This window comes from Carcharodon carcharias, chromosome 1, assembly GCF_017639515.1.
Source record: "Carcharodon carcharias isolate sCarCar2 chromosome 1, sCarCar2.pri, whole genome shotgun sequence".
Lineage (NCBI taxonomy): Eukaryota > Metazoa > Chordata > Chondrichthyes > Lamniformes > Lamnidae > Carcharodon > Carcharodon carcharias.
In genome coordinates, this window is record NC_054467.1 from 273650889 (window position 1) to 273677150 (window position 26262).

A 26262-nucleotide genomic window follows, 5' to 3' on the forward strand; every position below is an offset into this window, starting at 1 on the left:
ATAGACTTGGGTTGTTTTTGTTGGAGCAGAGAAGACTGAGGGGCAACCTGATTGAAGTGTATAAGATTATGAGTGGCATGGACAGGGTGGATAGGGAGCAGCTGTTCCCCTTATTTGAAGGGTCAGTCAGAAGGGGGCATAGGTTCAAGGTGAGGGGCAGGAGGTTTAGGGGGGATGTGAGGAAAAACCCTTTTACCCAGAGGGTGGTGAGGGTCTGGAATGCACTGCCTGGGAGGGTGGTGGAGGCGGGTTGCCTCACATCCTTTAAAAAGTACCTGGATGAGCACTTGGCACGTCATAACATTCAAGGCTATGGGCCAAGTGCTGGTAAATGGGATTAGGTAGGTAGGTCAGGTGTTTCTCATGTGTCGGCACAGACTTGATAGGCTGAAGGGCCTCTTCTGCACTGTGATTCTGTTCCTTCACGGTCGCTGGGTCAAAATCTTAGAACTCCCTTCCTAACAGCACTGTGGGTGTACTTACGCCACATGGATTGCAGCAGTTCAAGAAGGCAGCTTACCACCAGCTTCTTAACGGCAACTAGGGATGAGCAATAAATGCTGTCCCAGCCAGCGAAGCCTACATCATGTGACTGAATTTCAGAAAAGTTTGTGGAAGAGCCAACTAGAGATTGGGCTATTTCAGGTCAAGTATTGTGCAATGAGAAAGGGTTAATTAATAAGGAAGGTGATGGCGTAGTGGTATTGTCATTGGAGTAGTAATCCAAAGACGCAGGGTAATACTCTGTGGACTTGGGTTTGAATCCCACCGCGGCAGATGGTGGGATTTGAATTCAACTAAAAGTCTAATGATGACCATGAAAGCATGGTAAATTGTTGTAAAAACCCATCTGGTTCACTGATGTCCTTGTGGGAAGGAAATCTGCCATCCTTACCTGGTCCAGCAAAGTGTGAGGTAATGCACTTGTGAAGGGCTAACAAGGCAAGGGATTACACCATGAATGGTAGGACCCAGGAAAGTACTGAAGATCAGAGAGACCTTGGTGTGCATATCCACGGATCCCTGAAGGCAGCAGGGCAGGTAGGTAAGATGGTTAAAAAGGCATATGGGATACTTGACTTTACCGGCTGAGGCATAGAATATAAGACCAGGGAGGTTATGCTGGAACTGTATAAAATGCTGGTTAGGCCACAGCTAGGGTATTGCGTGCAGTTCTGGTCACCACATTATAGGAAGGATGTGATTGCGCTGGAGGGGACGCAGAGCAGATTTACCAGGATGCTGCCTGGGCTGGAGAGCCTGAGCTATGAGGAAAGATTGGATATGCGGAGTTATTTTCCTTGGAGCAGTGAAGGTTGCGAGGGGACTTGATAGAGGTGAGGCACATAGGTAGGGTGGATAGGAAGGCACTTTTTCCATTAGCAGAGGGGTCAATAACCAGGGACCATAGATTTAAGGTAAGAGGTAGAAGGATAAGAGGGGAGACGAGGAAACATTTTTTCACCTGGAGGGTGGTGGGAGTCGGGAACCCACTGCCTGAAAGGGTGGTTGAGTCAGAAAACCTTGTAACATTTAAGAAGTATTTAGATATTCACTTGCATTGCCATAGCCTCCAGGGCTATGGGCCAAGCGCTGGAAAATGGAATTAGTGTAGTCAGTTCTTTGTTGACCAGCGTGGTCACAATGGGCCAAATGGCCTCCACCTGTGCTGTAGGCACCAATGAGGACTTCCTAATGCTATGAACTCTTTTAAATCACATGTGAATCGGGAATGACACCCTGAAATATATCCTGACAGTTACCCAAGGAGGCTAGTCCCTGCAGTCCACATCCTGCACCACCAACTCCCAGTGCTCGCAAGTGTGGCCAACAGCGTCCGATCATCTGTAGGCTGCGGTTGTTGAATCGAGTTGGCTGGTGGCTGGAGGGAAAGAGATTGAGAGAAAAACACCACATTACGGAGAGTTACTCATCTTAAAACCATACAAAACAACTGATTGAAAAGAACCACAAACAGTTACAATCTAAACTATTTCTATCTTTCAGTCCAAAGATGGCATTTTCCATCCTTTCCACATGAATTGCAGTTCCCATGGAGATGTAAAAGCATTTGATTACAGCAGCTTCTAACCATTGATTTAAGCCTCAGTAAATTATTCCCAATTGACGGACTGAGGAGTTGATGACAATCTACAAGTGCTCTCTCTGTACGTACTATATCCTCCAGGACTTAACCCAATCACAACACCAATCCAGAACTGTACATGTAGAGATCAAGTTATCGATAGTCTCCTTAGTCCTGAAACTAAGATGATACCGTAAGGCTTCCTGGCCCAATGGGGCCTTGTGAGGAAGGTAGGGTGCTAATCATGGGTGATTTTAATCTACATATAGATTGGACAAATCAGATTGGCAAAGGTAGCCTGGTTGATGAATTCACGGAGTGTTTATGGGAGAGTTTTAGAGCAGCATGTATTAGCACCAACCAGAGAGCAGGCTATACAAGATCTGGTAATGTCCAATGAGACAGGAGTAATTAATGACATCATAGTGAAGGTGCCCCTAGGTAGCAGTGATCATAATAGGGTGGAAATTCACATTCATAGAGTCATACAGTCATAGATGTCTACAGCACAGAAAAAGGCCCTTTGGCCCATTGAGTCTGCGCCGGTGAAACAAGTACCTAATCCCATTTTCCAGCACTAGGCCCATAGCCTTGTATGCCATGGCATCGCAAGTGCACATCCAAATACTACTTCAATATTATGAGTGTTTCTGCCTCTACTACCCTTTCAGGCAGTGAGTTTGAGATTCCCAGCATCTGCTGAGTCAAAAAATTCTTCCTCACATCCCCTCTAAACCTCCTGTCCCTTACTTATTGATCTCTCCACCAAGGGGAAAAGTTCCTTCCTGTCTACCCTATCTATGCCTCTCATAATTTTATACACCTCAATTATGTCCCCCCTCAATCTCCTCTGCTCCAGGGAAAATAACCCCAGTCTATCCAATCTCTTCTCATAACTAAAACTCCAGCCCAGGCAACATCCTGGTAAATCTCCTTTGCACTCCCTCATGCAATCACATCCTTCCTATATTGCGGATTCCAGAACTCTAGCTGTGGCCTAATCAGCGTTTTATACAGTTCCAGCATAACCTCCCTGCTCTTATATTCTATGCCTCGGCTAATAAAGGCAAGTATCCCATATGTCTTCTTACCCACCTTATCTACCTGTCCTGCTACCTTAAGGGACCGGTGGACACACACGCCAAGATCCCTCTGATACTTGGTACTTCCCAGGGTCCTACCATTCATCGTGTATTCCCATGCCTTCTTTGTCCTGCCCCAGTGTATCACCTCACACTTATCTAGATTAAATTCCATTTGCCACTGATCAGCCCATCTGACCAGCCCGTCTATATTCTCCTGTAGTCTAAGGCTATCCTGCTCACTATTTACCATTCTACCAATTTTTGTGTCATCTGCAAACTTATTGAACAACCCTCCTACATTCAAGTCTAAATCGTATATATATACCACAAATAGCAAGAGACCCAAAACCGATTCCTGTGGAACCCACTGGACACAGGCATCTAGTCACAAAAACACCCCTCGACGATCACCCTCTGCTTCCTGCCCCTCAGCCAATTCTGGATCCAATTTGCCAAATTGCCTTGGGTCCCATGGGTTCTTACCTTCGTTATCAGTCTCCCATGCGGGACCTTATTAAAAGCCTTGCTGAAGTTCAAGTAGACTATGTCAAATGCATTGCCCTCATCTACACACCTGGTCACCTCTTCCAAAAATTCAATCAAATTGGTCAGACATGACCTCCCTGTAACAAAACCATGCTGACTGTCCTTGATTAATCCCTGCACCTCCAAGTGTAGATTAATTCTGTCCCTCAGAATTGCTTCCAAGTTTCCCCGACACTGAGGTTAGACTGACTGGCCTGTAGTTCCTTGGTTTATCCCTTCCTCCCTTCTCGAATAATGGTCCCACATTGGCTGTCCTCCAGTCCTCTGGCACCTCTCCTGTGGCCAGTGAGGTATTGAAAATTATTGCCAGTTTGAGGGAAAGTGGATATAAGACTTAAAGTGGATATAAGATTTAAATTAAATAAGGGCAATGTTGAGGGCAAGAAGACAGAACTGGCTGAAGTGAACTGGGAAATTAGATTAGGGGATAGGTCAATGAAGATACTGTGGCAGACATTTAAGGAGATGTTTCAGAATACTCAGAAAAGATGCACTCCAGTGTGAAAGAAAGACTTGAAGGGAAGGACGCACCATCTCTGGCTAACTAAGGATGTTAAAGGTAGTATTAAATTGAAAGAAAAAGCGTATATAATTCCACAAGAATGAGTGGCAGGTCAGAAGATTAGACAGGATATAATGACCAACAAAAAGGTTAATAAGGAGGGAAAAATTAGAGTGCAAGGGAAAGCTAGCTAGTTATATAAAAACAGATAGTAAGAGTTTTAAATAGGTATTTAAAAAAGACAAGAGTAAGTAAAGTGTGTTGGTCTAACAGAGAATGAGTCTGGGGAATTAATAATGGAAAATAAGGGAATGTTGGATGAGTTAAACAGATATTTTGCATCTGCCTTCACTGTAGAGGAGAGAAAATAACATCCCAGAAATAATTGTGAATCAGGAGGTGAAAAGGAAGGAGGAACTTAAAACAATACAATCACCAGGGAAAGGGCACTGAGAAAATTATTAGAACTAAAAGCTGACAAGTCCACAGGTGCTGGTTGGCTCTGTCCTAGGGTCTTGAAAGAAGTGGCTGCTGAAATAGTCGATGAATTAGTTTTAATTTTCCAAAATTTCCTAGATTTTGGAAAGGTCCCATCAGATTGGAAAATATTACCATATGACTTAGCAGCAGAGTTAGACCATTCGGCCCATCGAGTCTGCTCCGCCACTCAATAAGATCATGGCTGATCTGATAATCCTCAACTCCACTTTCCTACTCTTTCCCCATAACCATTGATTCCCTTACTGATTAAAAATCTGTTGATCTCAGCCTTGAATATACTGAATGACCCAGCCTCTACAGCCCTCTGCGGTAAAGAATTCCACAGATTCACCATCCTCTGAGAGAATAAATTCCTCCTCATCTCTGTTTTAAATGGGTGACCCCTTACTCTGAGATTATGCCCTCTGGTTCTAGAGTCTCCCACAAGGGGAAACAACCTCTCAGCATCTACCCTGTCAAGCACCCTAAGAATCTTATATGTTCCAATAAGATCACCTCTCATTCTTCTAAACTCCAGTGAGTACAGGCCCAATCAACTCAACCCCACCCCTCCTCATAAGAAAATCCCTCCAGCCTAAGGATCAGCCTAGTGAACCTTCTCTGGACTGCCTCCAAGGCCAGTATATCATTCCTTAGATAAGGGGAACAAAACTGTTCACAGTATTCTAGGCATGGTCTAACTGGTGCTTTGCATAGCAAAGACTTTTGCTTAGCAAGACTTCCTTATTTTTATACTCCATTCCCTTTGAAATAAAGGCCAACAATCCATTTGCCTTCCCTATTACCTGCTGAACTTGTATGTTAGCTTTTTGTGATTCATGCATGAGGTCCCCCAAAACCCTCTGTGCTACAGCTTTCTGAAGTTTTTCTCCATTTAAATAATATTCAGCTCCTCTTTTCTTCCTACCCAAGTGCATAGCCTCATATTTTCCCACAATATATCTCAACTGCCAAATTTCTGCCCACTCACTTAACCTGTCTAAACCTCTCTGTAGACTCCTTGTCATTCTCACCACTTACCTTCCTGCCTATTTTTGTGCCATCTGCAAACTTGGCGATAGTACATTCACTTCTCTCATCCAAGTCATTAATATATATTGTAAATAATTGTGGCCCCAGCACTTATCCCTGTGGTACTCCACTAGTTACAGGTTGCCATCCTGAAAATGCCCCCCTTATCCCCCTGTGTCTTCTATTAGTTAGCCAATCCACTTTCATATTCCACCCCCCAGCACCATGGGCTTTTATCTTATTAAGTAGCCTTATCGGTATCAGTAATAAACTGAATGTGAAATTCCAAATATATTACATCTACTGGTTCCCCTTTATCTATTCTGCTTGTTATCTCCTCAAAGAATTCTAATAAATTTGTCAGACATGATTTCCCCTTCATGAAGCCATGCTGACTCTGCTTGATTAGAATATGTATTTCTAAATGCTCTGCTATTACATCCTTTATAACATTTGCCCAATGACAGATGTTAAGCTAACTGGCCTATAGTTACCTGTTTTTATCTCCCTCTCTTTTTGAATAAGAATGTTACATTGGCAGTTTTCCAATCCTCTGGGACTTTTCCAGAATCTAAGGATTCTTGGAAGGTTACCACCAGTGCATCCTCTATCTCTGCAGCTACTTCCTTTAATATCCTAGGATGCAACCCATAAGGTCTGAGGACTTATTGGCCTGTATCCCTATTAGCTTTCCTAGTACTTTTTCTCTAGTGATAATTATTGTATTGATTTCCTCCCCCTCCTTTTGCCCCTTGATTATTTAGTATTTTTGGAATGATGTTAGTGTCTTCTAACGTGAAGACTGATGCAAAGTATTATTTATCTCCTTTGCCATTTCCTGGTTCCCCATTATTATTTCCCCAGCCTCATTCTCTAAGGGGCCTATGTTCACTTTGGCCTCTCTCTTCCTTTTTATTTATTTAAAAAAGCTCTGACTGTCCATTTTTATATTACTTGCTAGTTTACCCTCAAAGTTTATTTTCTCCCTCTTTTTTATTTCTTTTGGTCATCTTTTGTTGGTTTTTAAAACTTTCCCAATCCTCTGCCTTACCACTAATCTTTGCCACATTGTACTTTTTTTCTTTCAATTTGACACTATCCTTAACTTCCTTGGTCAACCATGGTTGGCTTATCCCCTTCCTGGAATCCTTCTTCCTCACTGGGATATATCTTTGCTGTGGATCATTATTATGGCACAGCTGATTGGAATGGCTGAGTTGTTCAAATCCCTGATGTAAACTTGAAACAACTGTCATAACCCATTTTTGCAATTTGTATGTTTTGAGGTGCAGGATTTGAATTCAATAGTAATAAGACCACCGTGGCTTAAGAGGTTTTTATAAAACTATATTAAACATTTATTAATACAAGAAAGATTGTAAATTGTAATCACATACATACGTCTACAAAATTACTACTATAATAACTACAAAAATTCCCCAATTAACCTGCCTCTCAGTTACACCTCCGTTAAGGCAACAGTAAATCTCATAGATTTAAAGAGACATCTGGCAAAGCAAATCCTGGACAGTCGCATTCAAAATGAGTTTCTTTCAGCTCTGGGTCCTTGCAGGCAGCAACTTGAGGCTTACAGGCTGGAGGCTTCTCACACTTGTTGGATCTTAAAATGCCTCTCCCTTACACACAATCTCCTTTCCCCTTTATACATATCTTTCTCTTTGAATGTCAATTTTCCATTGTATCACAAGGCCTTTAACTTTACGACTTCTAACAATAACCCACCAATTTTATGAGTAAGCTGAAAAAAAATAAACACGTTGCCTGGCATCTTCTCGCTAGGTGCAAGATTACGGGTGAAATTTTACACTTGATCTTCTACCCTCCTTACATTTACCTAATTAACATCTCAAAACTACTATACATCAAAGCACCTAGATAAGCTGGCTTTAATCCAATTATGACACACACAGACACGGAACCCATTAGAACACTATTTTAAAAATAATTTCCAATAACATTATAGACATTAATATCTCTTTGTGACAGTCATGAACTATTTTCTTAAACGTCTGCCATTGTTCATCAACTGTCTTTTCTGCTAAACTCCCTTTCCTGTCCACTCCAGCCAACTCTGCTCTCATTCCTTTGTAATTACCCTTGTTTAAGTTTAGCACAATTGTTTCTGACCTAAGTTTCTCATTCTCAAACTGAATGCTAAATTCTACCATGTAACGGTCACTGTTCCCTAGGGGATCTTTTACTCTGAGATCATTTGTTAAACATGCCTCATGACACATTACCAGATCCAAAATAGCCTGATCCCTGGTTGGATTCACAGAATCACACAGTGCAGAAGAGGCCCTTCGGCCCATTGAGTCTGCACCAAAACGTGAGAAACACCTGACCTATCTATCTAATCCCATTTACCAGCACTTGGCCCATAGCCTTGAATGTTATGATGTGCCAAATGCTCATCCAGGTATTTTTTAAAGGATGTGAGGCAACCCGCCTCCACCACCCTCCCAGGCAGCGCATTCCAGACTGTCACCACCCTCTGGGTAAAAAAGTTTTTCCTCACATTCCCCCTAAACCTTCTGCCCCTCACCTTGAACTTATGTCCCCCTCGTGACTGACCCTTCAACTATGGGGAACAGCTGCTCCCTACCCACCCTGTCCATGCCCCTCATAATCTTATACACCTAGGAAACTGTCCCGAATACACTATGAATTCTTGCTTGTGGCTACCTCTGCCAATCTGATTTTCCCAATCTACATGAAGGTTAAAGTCACCCATGATTAATGTACTGCCTTTTTTACATGCCTTCATTATCTTCTGATTTATTCTCTGCCCTACAGTATAGCTACTGTTAGGGGTCCTATAGACTATTCCCACCAGTGTCTTCTTCCCTTTGTTATTTCTTACCTCCACTCATATGGATCCTACATCTTCCGATCCAAGGTCATTTCTTGCTACCATACTTATTCCATCTCGTGCTAACAAAGCTACCCCACCACCCTTTCCTTCCTGCCTGCCCTTTCAAAAAGTCACATACCTCTGAATATTTAGTTTCCAGCTTTGATCTCCTTGTGACTATGTCTCCGTAATGGCTATAAGATCATATCCAGTAACCTCTATTTGTGGCCTTAATTTATTTATTTTGTTCCGAATACTACATGCATTTAAGTAAAGAGCCATTAATTTTTGTCTTTTTACCATTTTTTCCCCCTTTGACCCTATTTGCTGCTTTTTTTTTACATTTGTACACTCTGTCCCTTTCTGTCACGATCTGGGTATCACTACCTAAATAGCTGCCCTGCAATGCTGCCATATCCTTTTGCTTTGTAAGCCTACGTATTCCCCCCTCCAGAACCCTCCCCCACTCTATTTAGTTTAAAGCCCTTTTCCAGCCCTAGTTATTTGATTTGCCAGGATACTGGTCCCAGCACAGTTCCAGTGAATCCTGTCCCACTGGAACAGCTCCCTTCTACCTGAATACCCATGAACTGAAACCCATTCTTCCCACACCAATCTTTGAGCCACGCATTCAACTCCTTGACTTTATTTACCCTATGCCAGTTTGCCCACGGCTCAGGTAGTAATCCTGCAATTATTACCTTGCTTTTTAATTTAGCCCTTGGAAACTCGCTGCTCCCATGGCGGGCGGGATCCTCCTCCGCCTGCCTGCCATCAGCCCGCCGTTGCATCACGCCAGGTCCCATGTTTAAAGGTCAACTGCAAGCACAATGCTCATTGCTTCCAGCTCACCACTGCTGCCCAGGAGACATGGCCCACAAAGGTAAGAAGACTGCAGCCCCCAGGTTTAATGACGGATCCCATGAGTGACTGCTGGATGCCGTGGAGGCCTGCCAGGATGTCCTGTACCTCCACTCTGGCCGCAGGATGGGCAGCAATGTGACCAACCTGGCTTGGGAGGCAGTGGCACTGGTGGTCAGTGCTAACACCCTGCAGAAGAGGACAGCCACCCAGTGCCGCAAGGGGATAAATGATCTCCTCCATTCCACCAGGGTAAGGGTAAATCACTCTTTTCATCACTCTCAACTCACACACTCACAAACCTATCACACATCCAGAGAGCCCTCACTCACTGCCAGCGCAAGGGACATCACCATTCACCCTCTCACACACACACTTTCATTGTCCTCAGCCCATCCATAGGATCACTCACCACCCACATAGGCCAGGCACATTTATCATCTGGCCCGGCAAGCGTCCTGATACACTTTACCCATTTTTATTCATGTTGGACAAGCTGGCACACAACAAGGGGGAGAGGTCGCAGATCGGCGGAGCAACGCCAGAGATCAAGGGCCTCACAGACTTCGAAAACAGAGCCACCCAGCTGGCCGGCGATGACCAGGACCAGTCCTGTGCTGACGGTGAGGTTGGCGCTGCTCTACCAAGTGAGGATCCAGCAGTGCAACATCCATCAGACAACCATGCTGTGAGTGATGTGTCCTCTTTCACAGGCCACTGCCATGCACTAATTATCTCTCCTTGCTTCCGCAGGCACTTCTGCCAAACAGCCGACAGAGTCCATGACCCTGGGCCTCCAATCAAGCCCCGGTGAGACCTCCAAAACTGAATCTGAAGACACTCTCCCCTGAAGTCCTGTCACAGCGCTCCATACCCATACCCTCCACCAGTGCAGAGACACACACCTCAGTGGGACCTAGCTTTAGAATAGCCACAGGATCACAATCTGGTGAGCACATCTCACTGTCTGATCCACAGCAGGCGACGGCAGAGACTTCCCAGGTCCCCAGCACTCGGAGGACTGCTGGAGGCCAGAACATTGCTGAGTCCGAGTCAGATGACGAGCCTGTGGACTCAGTCGTGTCACAGTTGCTGGAGCTGCAAAGACAAGCTCGGGAACATCAGGAAGGGATGTCCGTTGCACTCCACAGATTGCAAGGCACGATGGAGGAGTCCGTCTGTCTTCAGGCTGAGGTGATACTGCTGGCACACCAAAGCACCAAGGTCAACACTGGCAGGATGGCAGCCGCCATGGAGACCTTGGTCCAGGACACCGCGACTGCACTGCTGCGCGGGCTCAAATGAATGGCTATAAATTGAGAGAGGGGAATGTGCAACAAGACCTGGGTGTCCTTGTACATCAGTCACTGAAGGTAAGTATGTAGGTGCAGCAGGGGGTAAAGAAGGCAAATGGTATGTTGGCCTTCATAGCCAGAGGATTCGAGTACAGGAGCAGGGATGCCTTGCTGCAATTGTACAGGGTCTTGGTGAGACCACATCTGGAATATTGTGCGCAGTTTTGGTCTCCTTATCTGAGGAAGGATGTACTTGCTATAGAGGGAGTGCAGTGAAGGTTTACCCGACTGATTCCTGGGATGGCGGGACTGACATATGAGGAGAGACTGAGTCAGTTAGGATTATATTCGCTGGAGTTCAGAAGAATGAGGGGGGATCTCATAGAAACCTATAAAATTTTAACAGGACTAGACAGGGTAGATGAAGGAAGGATGTTCCTGATGGTGGGGGAATCCAGAACCAGGGGTCACAGTCTGAGGATATGGGGTAGACCATTTAGGACTGAGATGAGGAGAAATTTCTTCATCCAGAGAGTGGTGAACCTGTGGAATTCGCTACCACAGAAAGTAGTTGAGGCCAAAACATTGCATGTTTTCAAGAAGGAGTTAGATATAGCTCTTGGGGTGAAAGGGATCAAAGGGTATGGGGAGAAAGCGGGAGCAGGCTATTGAGTTGGATGATCAGTCATGATCATAATGAATGGCAGAGCAGGCTCGAGGGGCTGAATGGCCTACTCCTGCTCCTATTGTCTATGTTTCTATGTTAATTCCATCACTGACCATAGTTGGCCTCCAACAGTGTGTACGCGAGAGGGGTGTTGGGCAGCTTGGTCTCACTCCAGCTACCCCTCCTCTCAAGGAATCAGCCAAGGGCCCTCGGGCACCCAAGGGAGGAGGATCAGCAGGTGCGCACTGTGGGCCCATCCACCCAGGTGACTCTGGGAGTGACCAGCCCATCCGAATCCCCTTAAGCTGCGGTGTGACCACCTCTCTGAACATGCTATCCACATAGCTCTCACCCTGCTGATGCGCCACAGTGACTCCAGCTGCTGCTCGAGCTTTGAAAGCTGGAGCTCAGGTTTCTGCAGCTGGCAGCACTTCCTGCACATGTGGTCAGCTAGGACACAGCTAGCTTCCATGACTTGGCAATTGACTGTGCTGCCGTGTCATGTCTTAATTCTCCTTCCCTTATGTTAACTTTATTCTACTTTGTATTATTTATATTACTTTGTTATATTGGCCCTAACCTTTCCTTTTTCCTGCTGCTTATCAGTTAAATCCAAGTATAGCTACTTGTTTAAAAATATTACACTTTTCTAATTTACTCACCAGGTCCTACTCACCAAGGCAGCAGCTCTTCTTTCTGAGGAAAGGTAGTAAAGGAAAGGAGCACCTCCTCCATGAACTCCCTCAGTCACCAAACTCCAGCTGAAGCACTCTACTGCAGCCAAAAACAACATGCCAGTGCAGACAAAGTCAGCACTATAAGATAGCCTGCTTTTATACTCCCTGAACCTAGCCTCTGAAAAACTGATTAAGCCAGTTATCTGATTAACTAGTTGTATCTGCAAGCAGAGCCTGTATGAGCCTTGTTTTAAGGCTGGACTAAAACTCACCTCCTTCCAACCCGAACTGCAACTTTTAGTTATTTGCTGACTTAAAGAAAGATGAGGCTTTAGATAGAATTTAAGCCTTAAACTCCCTCAGTCATCAAACTCCAACAGAAGCTCTCTATGGCAGCCCAAAGCAGTACTCCAGAATGAATGATAGTGTTAGCACATTAGAGAGGGATTCCCTAACCTCAGGAAACCAGGATGTAGAAGCAGTTTGGGTTGGGATGAGAAATGATAAGGGCAAGACGTCATTTGTGGGAGCGGTGTACAAGCCCCCTAATTGTAACTACACAGTAGGACAGAGTATAAAAGAGGAGATAACGGGAGGTTGTCAGAAACGTATAGCAATAATCAGGGGGGATTTTAATCTACATATAGATGGGAAAAATCAGATGGGCAAAGGTAGCATAGTTGAGGAGTTCATAGAATGTTTTCGGGATAGATTCTTAGCACAGCACATTCTGGAGCCAACCAGGAAGCAGGCTATACTAGGATAAAAGCAAAAAACTGCAGATGCTGGAAATCCAAAACAAAAATAAAAATACCTGGAAAAACTCAGCAGGTCTGACAGCATCTGCGGAGAGGAGCACAGTTAACATTTTGAGTCCGCATGATTCTTCACCAGAACTAAGGAAAAATAGAAAAGAGGTGAAATATAAGCCGGTTTAAGGGGGGGGGTGGGACAGATAGAGCTGGATAGAGAGCCAGTGATAGGTGGAGACAACCAAAAGATGTCATAGACAAAAGGACAAAGAGGTGGTGATATTGTCTAAGGAATGTGCTAATAGGTGACATTAAGAGTAGAAAGCAGGACGAGCAAGGTACAGATAGCCCTAATGGGGGTGGGGTGGGGGCAAGAGACCGAAATAGGCTAAAAGGTAGAGATAAAATGGATGAAAATACTTTTAAAAATAATGGAAATAGGTGGGAAAAGAAAAATATATATAAATTATTGGAAAATAGGGGGATCGGAAAGGGGATGGGGATGGAGGAGAGAGTTCATGATCTAAAATTGTTGAACTCAATATTCAGTCCGGAAGGCTGTAAAGTGCCTAGTCGGAAGATGAGGTGCTGTTCCTCTAGTTTGCGTTGAGCTTCGCTGGATCAATGCAGCAGGCCAAGGATGGACATGTGGGCATGAGAGCAGGATGGAGTGTTGAAATGGCAAGCGACAGGGAGGTCTGGGTAATGCTTGCAGACAGACCAAAGGTGTTCTGCAAAGCGGTCACCCAGTCTGTGTTTGGTCTCTCCAATGTAGAGGAAACCGCATTGGGAGCAGTGAATGCAGTAAACTAAGTTGAGGGAAGTGCAAGTGAAATGCTGTTTAACTTGAAATGAGTATTTGGGCCCTTGGACGGTGAGGAGAGGGCAAATAAAGGGGCAGGTGTTGCACCTTCTGCAGTTGCATGGGAAGGTGCCATGGGAGGCGGTTGAGGTGTAGGGGGTGATGGAGGAGTGGACCAGGGTGTCCCAGAGGGAACGATCCCTGTGGAATGCCGCCGGGTTTGGGGGGGAGCGGTGGTGAAGGGAAGATGTGTTTGGTTGCAGCATCATGCTGGAGTTGGCGGAAATGTGGAGGATGATCCTTTGAATGCGGAGGCTGATGAGGTGATAAGTGAGGGCAAGGGGGACCCTATCATGTTTCTGGGAGGGAGGAGAAGGTGTGAGGGTGGATGCGCGGGAAATGGGCCGGACACGGTTGAGGGCCCTGTCAACCACCGTGGGTGGAAAACCTTGATTAAGGAAGAAGGAAGACATGTCAGAGGAGCTGTTTTTGAAAGTGGCATCATCAGAAAAGATCTTAACCAGCTTATATTTCACCTCTTTTCTATTTTTCCTTAGTTCTGTTGAAGAGTCATATGGACTCAAAACGTTAACTGTGTTCCTCTCCGCAGATGCTTGTCAGACCTGCTGAGTTTTTCCAGGTATTTTTATTTTTGTTTTGTAGCAGGCTATACTCGACCTGGTTTTGAACAACAAGATAGGATTAATTAATAACCTCCTAGTGAAAACACCCCTAAGTAGCACAGATCATATGATTGAATTTTACATTCATTTTTAGTGAGAAATGAATGCGTCCAAGATGAGTATTTTAAACTTAATTAAGGGCAATTATGAGGGCATGAAAGTGGCAGATATTTAAAGTGATATTTCTGATGCAGGTGTAGAAATCAGGGAGGGGGTGAGTGATATACTTCAACAAATTAACATTGAAAGGGAGGAGGTATTAGCGTTTTAGTGGGTTTAAAAATAGATAAATCCCCAGGCCCAGATGGGATATATCCCAGCCTGCTATGTGAGGCAAGGGATTGCAGGGGCTCTGACACTAATTTTCAAAATTTCTCTGGCCACAGGAGAGGTGCCAGAGGACTGGAAGACAGCGAGTGCGGTACCATTATTCAAGAAGAGTAGTAGGGATAAACCAGGTAATTACAGACCAGTGAGTCTAACATCAGTGGTGGGGAAATGATTGGAAAAAGTTCTGAGGGACAGAATTAATCAGGAACAGTCAGCATGGCTTTGTCAGGGGGAGATCATGTCTAACAAATTTGATTTAATTTTTTGAGGAGGTGACTAGTTATGTAGATGAGGGTAGTGCAGTTGATGTAGTCTACACGGACTTAAGTAAGGCTTTTAAAAAGGTCCCACATGGGAGAATGGTCAAGAAGGTAAGAGCCCATTGGATCCAGAGCAATTCTGCAAGGTGGATCCAAAATTGGCTTAGTGGCAGGAGGCAGAGGGTGATGGTTGAAGGTTGTTTTTGCAATTGGAACCCTGTGATGAGTGGTGTACCGCAGGGATTGATGCTGGGACTCTTGCTGTTTATAGTGTACATTAATGATTTAGAAGTGAATATAGGAGGTATGATCAGTGAGTTCGCAGATGACACGAAAATTGGTGGTGTCGTAAATAATGAGATAGAAAGCTTTAGATTACGGAATGATAGAGATGGGTAGAGCAGTGGCAAATGGAATTTAACCCTGAGAAATGTAAGGTGTTGCATTTTGGGAGGACTAACACAGCAAGGGAATACACAATGAATGGTAGGACCCTAGGAAGTACAGAGGATCAGAGGCACCTTAGTGTACATGTCCACAGATCCCTGAAGGCAGCAGCGCAGGTGGTTAAGAAGGCATATGGGATACTTGCCTTTATTGGCTGAGGCATTGAATATAAGAACAGGGAGGATATGTTGGACATGTCTAAAATGCTAGTTAGACCACAGCTGGAGTACTGTGTGTAGTTCTGGTTGCCACGATATAGGAAGGATCTGATTGTACTGGAGCGGGTGCAGAGGAGATTCACCATGGTGTTGCCTGGGCTGGAGCATTTCAGTTATGAAGAGAGACTGGATAGACTAGGGTTGTTTTCCTTAGAGCAGAGAAGACTGAGGGGGGACCTGATAGAGGTATACAAAATTATGAGGGGCATAGATAGGGAAGATAGGAAGGAACTTTTCCCCTTGGTGAAGGTGTCAATAACTAGGGGATATAGATTTAAGATAAGGGGCAGGAGGTTTAGAGGGGATTTGAGGAAAATCTTTTTCACCCAGAGGGTGGTTGGAATCTGGAACACACGCCTGAGGGGGTGGTAGAGGCAGGAACCCTCACAACATTCAAGAAGTATTTAGTTGAGAACTTGAAAAGCCATAGCATACAGGGCTATGGGCCAAGTGCTGAAAAATGGGATTAGAATAGATAGGTGCTTGATGGCCGACACAGACACGATGGGCCAAAGGGCCTGTTTCTGTGCTGTATAACTCTATGACACAAGTAACATCCCAGAAGTAGCTGTAAATCAGCAAATGGAAGGGAGGGGGAACTCGGGAAAATTGCCAGGGAAGAGGTAGTGAGCAAATTGTTGGGGTTTGGGCTGACAAATCCCCGGGTCCAGGTGGACTTCAACCTAAGGTCTTAAAAGAAGTCACTACTGAGATAGTTGATGCATTGCTTTTAATTTTATGAAGCTCCCTGGATTCAGGGAAGGTTCCGTTAAATCGGAAAATAGCAAATATAGCTCCTCCATTCTGCACTGGAGTGCTGCTCTGGGCTGCAGTAGAGTGCTTAAGCTGGAGTTTGGTGACTGGGAGATCGATGAGGAGGGAACGAGGTGATCCTTTGAGTACTGTGAGTATGGTTGGGTAAGTATTTACTACTTTTGTCATTTATAGTTTTTAAGCTCTTATTTTGTGGTTCATCATTTGTAAGGTCTATGTTCTGTAACAATGAGGAGCACGGATATTAAGCATCTTCCAAAAGGTTTAGTTTAACTTAATTTAAAGGGGTAAGTCATGGCAGGAGAGCTCAAAGCCGTGGTGTTCTCCTCCTGCTCTATGTGGAAAGTCGGGAACATTTTCAGTGCCCGGGGCCAGCATGTGTGCAGGAAGTGTCTCCAGCTGCAGCTCCTGGAAGTCCTGGTTTCAGAGCTGGAGCGGCTGCTGGGGACACTGTGGAGCATTCGCAAGACGGAGAGTATTGTGGATAGCACGTACAGAGAGGTGGTCACACTGCAAGCTAAGATTCCACAGGCAGGAAGGGAATGGGTGACCACCAGACAGAGCAAGAGGACTAGGCAGGCAGTGCAGGAATCTCCTGTGGCTATTCCCCTGTTAAACAGATATACCACTTTGGATACTGTTGGGGGGAATGACCTCTCAGGGGAAAGCAGCAACAGAAAATTTGTTGCACCACAGTTGGTTCTGCTGAACAGGGGAGGAGTAAAAAGTGTGGGAACACAATAGTTATAGGGGATTCAATTGTAAGGAGAATAGATAGGCATTTCTGTGGCTGCAAATGAGACTCCAGGATGGTATAAAAACAAAAAAACTGCGGATGCTGGAAATCCAAAACAAAAACAGAATTACCTGGAAAAACTCAGCAGGTCTGGCAGCATCGGCGGAGAAGAAAAGAGTTGACGTTTCGAGTCCTCATGACCCTTCGACAGAACTTGAGTTCGAGTCCAGGAAAGAGCTGAAATATAAGCTGGTTTAAGGTGTGTGTGTGGGGGGCGGAGAGATAGAGAGACAGAGAGGTGGAGGGGGTTGGTGTGGTTGTAGGGACAAACAAGCAGTGATAGAAGCAGATCATCAAAAGATGTCAACGACAATAGTACAATAGAACACATAGGTGTTAAAGTTAAAGTTGGTGATATTATCTAAACGAATGTGCTAATTAAGAATGGATGGTAGGGCACTCAAGGTATAGCTCTAGTGGGTTTTTTTTTTAATAATGGAAATTGGTGGGAAAAGGAAAATCTTTATAATTTATTGGAAAAAAAAAAGAAGGGGGAAACAGAAAGGGGGTGGGGATGGGGGAGGGAGCTCACGACCTAAAGTTGTTGAATTCAATATTCAGTCCGGAAGGCTGTAAAGTCCCTAGTCGGAAGATGAGGTGTTGTTCCTCCAGTTTGCGTTGGGCTTCACTGGAACAATGCAGCAAGCCAAGGACAGACATGTGGGCAAGAGAGCAGGGTGGAGTGTTAAAATGGCAAGCGACAGGGAGGTTTGGGTCATTCTTGCGGACAGACCGCAGGTGTTCTGCAAAGCGGTCGCCCAGTTTACGTTTGGTCTCTCCAATGTAGAGGAGACCACATTGGGAGCAACGAATGCAGTAGACTAAGTTGGGGGAAATGCAAGTGAAATGCTGCTTCACTTGAAAGGAGTGTTTGGGTCCTTGGACGGTGAGGAGAGAGGAAGTGAAGGGGCAGGTGTTGCATCTTTTGCGTGGGCATGGGGTTGTGCCATAGGAGGGGGTTGAGGAGTGGGGGGTGATGGAGGAGTGGACCAGGGTGTCCCGGAGGGAGCGATCCCTACGGAATGCCGATAAGGGGGGTGAAGGGAAGATGTGTTTGGTGGTGGCATCATGCTGGAGTTGGCGGAAATGGCGGAGGATGATCCTTTGAATGCGGAGGCTGGTGGGGTGATAAGTGAGGACAAGGGGGACCCTATCATGTTTCTGGGAGGGAGGAGAAGGAGTGAGGGCGGATGCGCGGGAGATGGGCCGGACACGGTTGAGGGCCCTGTCAACGACCGTGGGTGGAAAACCTCGGTTAAGGAAGAAGGAGGACATGTCAGAGGAACTGTTTTTGAATGTAGCATCATCGGAACAGATGCGACGGAGGCGAAGGAACTGAGAGAATGGGATGGAGTCCTTACAGGAAGTGGGGTGTGAGGAGCTGTAGTCGAGATAGCTGTGGGAGTCGGTGGGTTTGTAATGGATGTTGGTGGACAGTCTATCACCAGAGATTGAGACAGAGAGGTCAAGGAAGGGAAGGGAAGTGTCAGAGATGGACCACGTGAAAATGATGGAGGGGTGGAGATTGGAAGCAAAATTAATAAATTTTTCCAAGTCCTGACGAGAGCATGAAGCGGCACCGAAATAATCATCGATGTACCGGAGAAAGAGTTGTGGAAGGGGGCCGGAGTAGGACTGCAACAAGGAATGTTCCACATACCCCATAAAGAGATAGGCATAGCTGGGGCCCATGCGGGTACCCATAGCCACACCTTTTATTTGGAGGAAGTGAGAGGAGTTGAAGGAGAAATTGTTCAGCGTGAGAACAAGTTCAGCCAGATGGAGGAGAGTAGTGGCGGATGGGGATTGTTCGGGCCTCTGTTCGAGGAAGAAGCTAAGGGCCCTCAGACCATCCTGGTGGGGGATGGAGGTGTAGAGGGATTGGACGTCCATGGTGAAGAGGAAGCGGTAGGGGCCAGGGAACTGGAAATTGTTGATGTGACGTAAGGTGTCAGAGGAATCACGGATGTAGGTGGGAAGGGACTGGACAAGTGGAGAGAGAAGGGAGTCAAGATAACGAGAAATGAGTTCTGTGGGGCGGGAGCAAGCTGAGACGATCGGTCTACCGGGGCAGTTCTGTTTGTGGATTTTGGGTAGGAGATAGAAGCGGGCCGTCCGAGGTTGGGCGACCATCAGGTTGGAAGCTGTGGGAGGGAGATCCCCAGAGGAGATGAGGTCAGTGACAGTCCTGGAAACAGTGGCTTGATGTTCAGTGGTGGGGTCATGGTCCAGGGAGAGGTAGGAGGAAGTGTCTGCGAGTTGACGCTCAGCCTCCGCGAGGTAGAGGTCAGTGCGCCAGACAACAACAGCACCACCCTTGTCAGCGGGTTTGATGACAATGTCAGGGTTGGACCTGAGAGAATGGAGTGCAGTAAGTTCAGAGAGAGACAGGTTAGAATGGGTGAGAGGAGCAGAGAAATTGAGTCTATCACTGCTTGTTTGTCCCTACAACCACACCAACCCCCTCCACCTCTCTGTCTCTCTATCTCTCCGCCCCCCACACACACACCTTAAACCAGCTTATATTTCAGCTCTTTCCTGGACTCGAACTCAAGTTCTGTCGAAGGGTCATGAGGACTCGAAACGTCAACTCTTTTCTTCTCCGCCGATGCTGCCAGACCTGCTGAGTTTTTCCAGGTAATTCTCCAGGATGGTATGTTGCCTTCATCTCTGTGCTCACTTCTTTGGGCATGGGTCCTCTTCCCGTTCAATGGATCCTTTTACCCACCTCCAATATTCTCCCTCCACCTGGATCCCTCCCTCTGGATTCTTACCTTCTCTTGATCTTTTCATTGAGAACTGTCGGCGTGACATTAGTCGTCTCAATTTCTCTGCTCCTCTCACCCATTCTAACCTGTCTCTCTCTCAACTTGCTGCACTCTGTTCTCTTAGGTCCAGCCCTGACATTGTCATCAAACTCGCTGGTTTGCTGTTGTTGTCTGGCGCACTGACCTCTTTCTCGCGGAGGCTGAGCGCCAATTCGCAGACACTTCCTCCTACCTCTTCCTGGACCATGACCCCACCACTGAACATCAAGCCATTGTTTCCAGGACTGTTACTGACCTCATCTCCTCTGGAGATCTTCCCACCACAGCTTCCAACCTCATAGACTGCCAACCTCGGACGGCCCGCTTCTACCTCCTACCCAAAATCCACAAACAGGACTGTCCCGGTAGATCGATCGTGTCAGCCTGTTCCTGCCCCACGGGGCTCATTTCTTGCTATCTTGACTCCATTCTCTCTCCCCTTGTCCAGTCCCTTCCCACCTACATCCGTGATTCCTCTGACACCCTACATCATATCAACAATTTCCGGGTCCCTGGCCACAACCGCTTCCTCTTCACCATGGACATCCAATCCCTCTACACCTCCATCCCCCACCAGGATGGTCTGAGGGCCCTTAGCTTCTTCCTCGAACAGAGGCCCGAAAAATCCCCATCCACCACTACTCTCCTCCGTCTGGCTGAACTTGTTCTCACACTGAACAATTTCTCCTTAAACTTCTCTCACTTCCTCCAAATAAAAGGTGTGGCTATGGGTACCCGCATGGGCCCCAGCTATGCCTGTCTCTTTATGGGGTATGTGGAACATTCTCTGTTCCAGTCCTACTCTGGCCCCCTCCCACAACTCTTTCTCTGGTATGTCGATGATTACTTCGGTACTGCTTCATGCTCTCGTCTGGACCTGGAAAAACGTATTAATTTTGCTTCCAATTTCCACCTCTCCATCATTTTCACATGGTCCATCTCTGACACTTCCCTTCCCTTCCTTGAACTCTCTGTCTCAATTTCTGGTGATAGACTGACAACCAATATCCATTACAAGCCTACCGACTCCCACAGCTACCTCGACTACAGCTCCTCACATCCCGCTTCCTGTAAGGACTCCATCCCATTCTCTCAGTTCCTTCGCCTCCATTGCATCTGTTCTGATGATGCCACTTTCAAAAACAGTGCCTCTGACTTGTCTTCCTTCTTCCTTAACTGAGGTTTTCCACCCACGGTGGTTGACAGGGCCCTCAACCGTGTCCGGCCCATCTCCCGCGCATCCGCCCTCATGCCTTCTCCTCCCTCCCAGAAACATGATGGGGTCTCCCTTGTCCTCTGCATTCAAAGGATCATCCTCCACATTTCTGCCAACTCCAGCATGATGCCACCACCAAACACATCTTCCCTTCACCCCCACTGGCGGAATTCCGTAGGGAACGTTCCCTCCGTGACACCTTGGTCCACTCCTCCATCACCCCCTACACCTCAACCCCCTCCAACGGCACCTTCCCAAGCAACCGCAGAAGATGCAACACCTGCCCCTTCATTTCCCCTCTCCTCACCGTCCAAGGGCCCAAACACTCATTTCAAGTAAAGCAGCATTTCACTTGCACTTCCCTCAACTTAGTCTACTGCTTTCGTTGCTCCCATTGCGGTCTCCTCTACATTGGAGAGACCAAACGCAGACTGGGTGGCCGCTTTGCGGAACACCTTCGGTCTGTCTGCAAGCATTACCCAGACCTCCCTGTCGCTTGCCATTTCAACACTCCATCCTGCTCTCATGTCCACATGTCCGTCCTTGGCCTGCTGCATTGTTCCAGTGAAGCTCAACACAAACTGAAGGAACAGCACCTCATCTTCCGACTAGGCACTTTACAGCCTTCCGGACTGAATATTGAGTTCAACAATTTTAGATCATGAACTCTTTCCTCCATCCCTACCCCATTTCCGATTTTCCCCCTCCTTTTTGTTTTTTCTAATAATTTATATATATTTTTCTTTTCCCACCTATTTCCATTATTTTTAAATGTATTTCCATCCATTATTTTATCTGTACCTTTTAGCCTTTCTCGATTCCTTCACCCCACCCCAGCCCCACTAGGGCTATCTGTACCTTGCTCGTCATGCTTTCTACCCTTAATTAGCACATTCCTTTAGATAATATCACCACCTTCAACACCTCTTTGTCCTTTTGTCTGTGACATCTTTTGGTTATCTCCACCTATCACTAGCCCTCTATCCAGCTCATCTTGTCCCAACCCCCCTTAAACCAGTTTATATTTCACCCCTTTTCAATTTTTCCTTAGTTCTGTTGAAGAGTCATGCGGACTTGAAACGTTAACTGTGTTCCTCTCTGCAGATGCTGCAGACCTGCTGAATTTTTCCAGGTAGTTTTGTTTTTGTTTTGGTCTGTTGCCTCCCTGGTGCTAGGGTCAAGGATGTCTCAGATGAATACGTGGCTGAAGAGATGGCCTGAGGGGGAGGGTTTCAGATTCCTTGGACATTGGGACTGGTTCTGGGGGAGGTGAGACCAGTACAAACTGGATGGGTTACACCTGGGCAGGACCAGGACTGATGTCCTAGGGGGAATATTTGCTCGAGTGGTTGGGGAGGGTTTAAACTAAAATGGCAGGGGGATGGAAACCTATGCAAGGAGTCAGAGGAGGGGGAATCAAGGACAAGAACAAAAGGCAGAAGGGGAATAAAGAAAGTGATAGGCAGAGAAATCAAGGGCACGAATCAAACAGGGCCCCAGTGAAAAATAGAGGAGAGGGACAAGTAATGTTAAAAAGACAAGCCTTAAGGCCTTGTGCCTTAACGCGAGGAACATTCACAATAAAGTGGATGAATTAACTGCGTAAATAGATGCAACCAGGCATGATTTGGTTGGGATTATGGAGACATGGCTGCAGGGTGACCAGGGATGGGAACTGAACACCCAGGTGTATTCAGTATTTAGGAAGAACAGACAAAAAGGAAAAGGTGGTGGAATTGCATTGCTGGTTAAAGAGGAAATTAACCCAATAGTGAGGAAAGATATTCGCTCCAACAATGTGGAATCTGTATGGGTAGAGCTGAGAAACACTAAGAGGCAAAAACGTTAGTGGGGGTTGTATATAGACCCCCAAACTGGTAGTGGTGATGTTGGCAATGGCATTAAACAGGAAATTAGAGACGCATGCAATAAAGGAACATCAGTAATTAAGGGCGACTTTAATCTGCATATAGATTGGGCAAATCAAATTAGTAACAGTACCGTAGAGGAGGAATTCCTGGAGTGTATACGGGATGGTTTTCTGGACCAATACATTGAGGGAACCAACTAGAGAACAGTCCATCCTAGACTGGGTATTGTGTAATGAGAAAGGAATAATTAGCAATCTCTTTGTGCGAGGCCCCTTGGGGATGAGTGACCATAATATGATAGAATTCTTCATCAAGATGGAGAGTGATGTAGTTGATTCTGAGATTAGGGTCCTGAACTTAATAAAGGAAACTACGATGGTATGAGACATGAGTTGGCTATGATGGATTGGGAAACGTTACTTAAAGGGATGACGGTGGATAGGCAAAGGCAAACTTTCAAAGAGCGCATGGGTGAACTGCAACAATTGTTTATTTCAGTCTGGCGCAAAAGTAAAACAGGAAAGGTGGCCAAACCATGGCTTACAAGGGAAATTAGAGACAGTATTAGATCCAAGGAAGAGGCATACACATTGGCCAGAGAAAACAACAGACCTGAGGATTGGGAGCACTTTAGAATTCATCAAAGGAGGACCAAGGGGTTGATTAAGAAGGGGAAAATAGAGCTCGAAAGTAAGCTTGCGGGGAACATAAAAGCTGACTGTAAAAGTTTCTATAGGTATGCGAAGAGAAAAAGATCGGTGAAGACAAATGTAGGTGCCTTACAGTCTGAAACAGGGGAATTTATAATGGGGAACAAAGAAATGGATGACTAACTAAATGCATATTTGGTTCTGTCTTCACAAAGGAGGACACAAATAACATACCAGAAATGTTGGGGAACACAGGGTTTAGTGAGAGGGAGGAATTGAAAGAAATCAGTATTAGCAGGGAAATGGTGTCGGAGAAATTGATGGGATTAAAGGCCGATAAATTCCCAAGGCCTGATAATCTACATCCCAGAGTACTTAAGGAAGTGGCTCTAGAAATAGTGGAAGCATTGGTGGTCATCTTCCGAGGTTCTATCTACTTTGGAACAGTTCCTACAGATTGGAGGGTAGCTAATGTAACCTCATTATTTAAAAAGGGAGGTAAAGAGAAAGCAGGGAATTATAGACCAGTCAGCCTGACATCGGTGGTGGGGAAAATTCTAGAGTCCATTATTAAAGATTTAATAGCTGAACACTTGGAAAACAGTGGCAGAATCGGACACAGTCAGCATGGGTTTATGAAAGGGAAATTATACTTGACAAGTGTACTGGAATTTTTTGAGAATGTAACTAGTAGAGTTGATAAGGGGGAACCAGTGGATGTGGTTTATTTGGACTTTCAGAAGGATTTCGACAAAGTCCCACATAAGAGATTGGCGTGTAAAATTAAAGCACATGGGATTGTGGGTAGTGTCTTGAGATGGATAGAAAACTGGTTGGCAGACAGGAAATAGAGTAGGAATAAACGGGTCTTTTCTGAATGGCAGGCAGTGACAAGTGGTGTACCGCAGGGACTGGAATCCCAGCTGTTCACAATATATATTAATGATTTAGATGAGGGAACTAAGTGTAATATCTCCAAATTTGCAGATGACACAAAGCTGGGTGGGAGGGTGAGCTATGAGGAGGAGGCAGAGATGCTTCAGTGTGATTTGGACAAGCTGAGTGAGTGGGCAAATGCATGGCTGATGCAGTATAATGTGGATAAGTGTGAGGTTATCCACTTTGGCAGCAAAAACAGGAAGGCAGATTATTATCTGAATGGCTATAAATTGAGAGAGGGGAATGTGCAACGAGACCCGGGTGTCCTTTTACGCCAGTCATTGAAGGTAAGCATGCAGGTGCAGCAGGCGGTAAAGAAGGCAAATAGTACATTGGCCTTCATAGACAAAGGATTCAGTACAGGAGCAGGGATGTCTTGCTGCAATTATATAGGGCCTTGGTGAGACCACACTTGGAATACTGTGTGCAGTTTTGGTCTCCTTATCTGAGGAAGGATGTTCTTGCTTTAGAGGGAGTGCAGTGAAGGTATACCTGACTGATTCCTGGGGTGGCGGGACTGACATATGAGGAGAGATTGAGTCAGTTAGGATTATATTCACTGGTGTTCAAAAGTAGGGGGAATCTCATAGAAACCTATAAAATTCTAACAGGACTAGACAGGGTAGATGCAGGAAGGATGTTCCCGATGGAGAGGGAGTCCAGAACCAGGGGTCACAGTCTGAGGATATAGGGCGGACCATTTAGGACTGAGATGAGGAGAAATTTTTTCACCCAGAGAGTGGTGAGCCTGTGGAATTCGCTACCACAAAGTAGTTGAGGCCAAAACATTGTATGTTTTGAAGAAGGAGTTAGATATAGCTCTTGGGGCGAAAGGGATCAAAGGGTATGGGGAGAAAGTGGGAGCAGGCTATAGAGTTGGATGATCAGCCATGATCATAATGAATGGTGGAGCAGGCTTGAAGGGCCGAGTGGCCTACTCCTGCTCCAAGTTTCTATGTTTCTATTCAACAAGGGAGGGAGACAGAAAGCAGGAAACTCCAGGCCAGTTAGCCTAACATCTGTGATAGGGAAAATGTTAGAAGCTATTATTAAAGATATTGTAGCAGGGCACTTAAAATAATTCAAGGCAATCAGGCAGAGTCAACATGGTTTTGTAAAAGGGAAATCATGTTTAACCAGTTTATTGGAATTCTTTGAAGGAGTCACGTGTGCTGTGGATAAAGGGGAACTGGTGGATTTACTTTACTTAGATTTCCAGAAGGCATTTGATAAAGTGCCACATCAAAGGTTACTGCGGAAAGTAAAAGCTCATGGGTATAGGGTGCAACGTACTGGCATGGCTAGAAGATTGGCTAGCTGACAGGAGGCAGAGAGTTGGCATAAATGGGTATTTTTCTGGTTGGCAGGATATGACTAGTGGTGTGCCACAGGGAACAATGCTGGGGCCTCAATTTTTTATAATTAATATAAATGAATATTTATATAATTGTTTTATTTATTATAATTTTTTAATAATTTATATAAATGAACGGATTGAAGGAATGGTGGCTAAATTTGCTGATTCCACAAAGATAGGTTGGAAAGTAAGTAGTGAAGAGGGCATAAAGAGACTATAAAGTGACAGATAGATTAAGTAAGTGGGCAAAGATG

The 26262-nt window shown here is 45.6% G+C and overlaps 1 protein-coding gene across 1 annotated transcript in view; it reads right to left on the reverse strand.

Moving 5' to 3' along the window:
* Window positions 1–26262, reverse strand: part of fbxo41 (F-box protein 41) — a 302145-nt gene that overhangs the window by 60841 nt on the left and 215042 nt on the right. The window contains exon 13 of the mRNA XM_041192053.1: window positions 1764–1882. Within this exon, the coding sequence (XP_041047987.1) occupies window positions 1764–1882 (119 nt within the window). The remainder of the gene's footprint in view (window positions 1–1763; window positions 1883–26262) is intronic.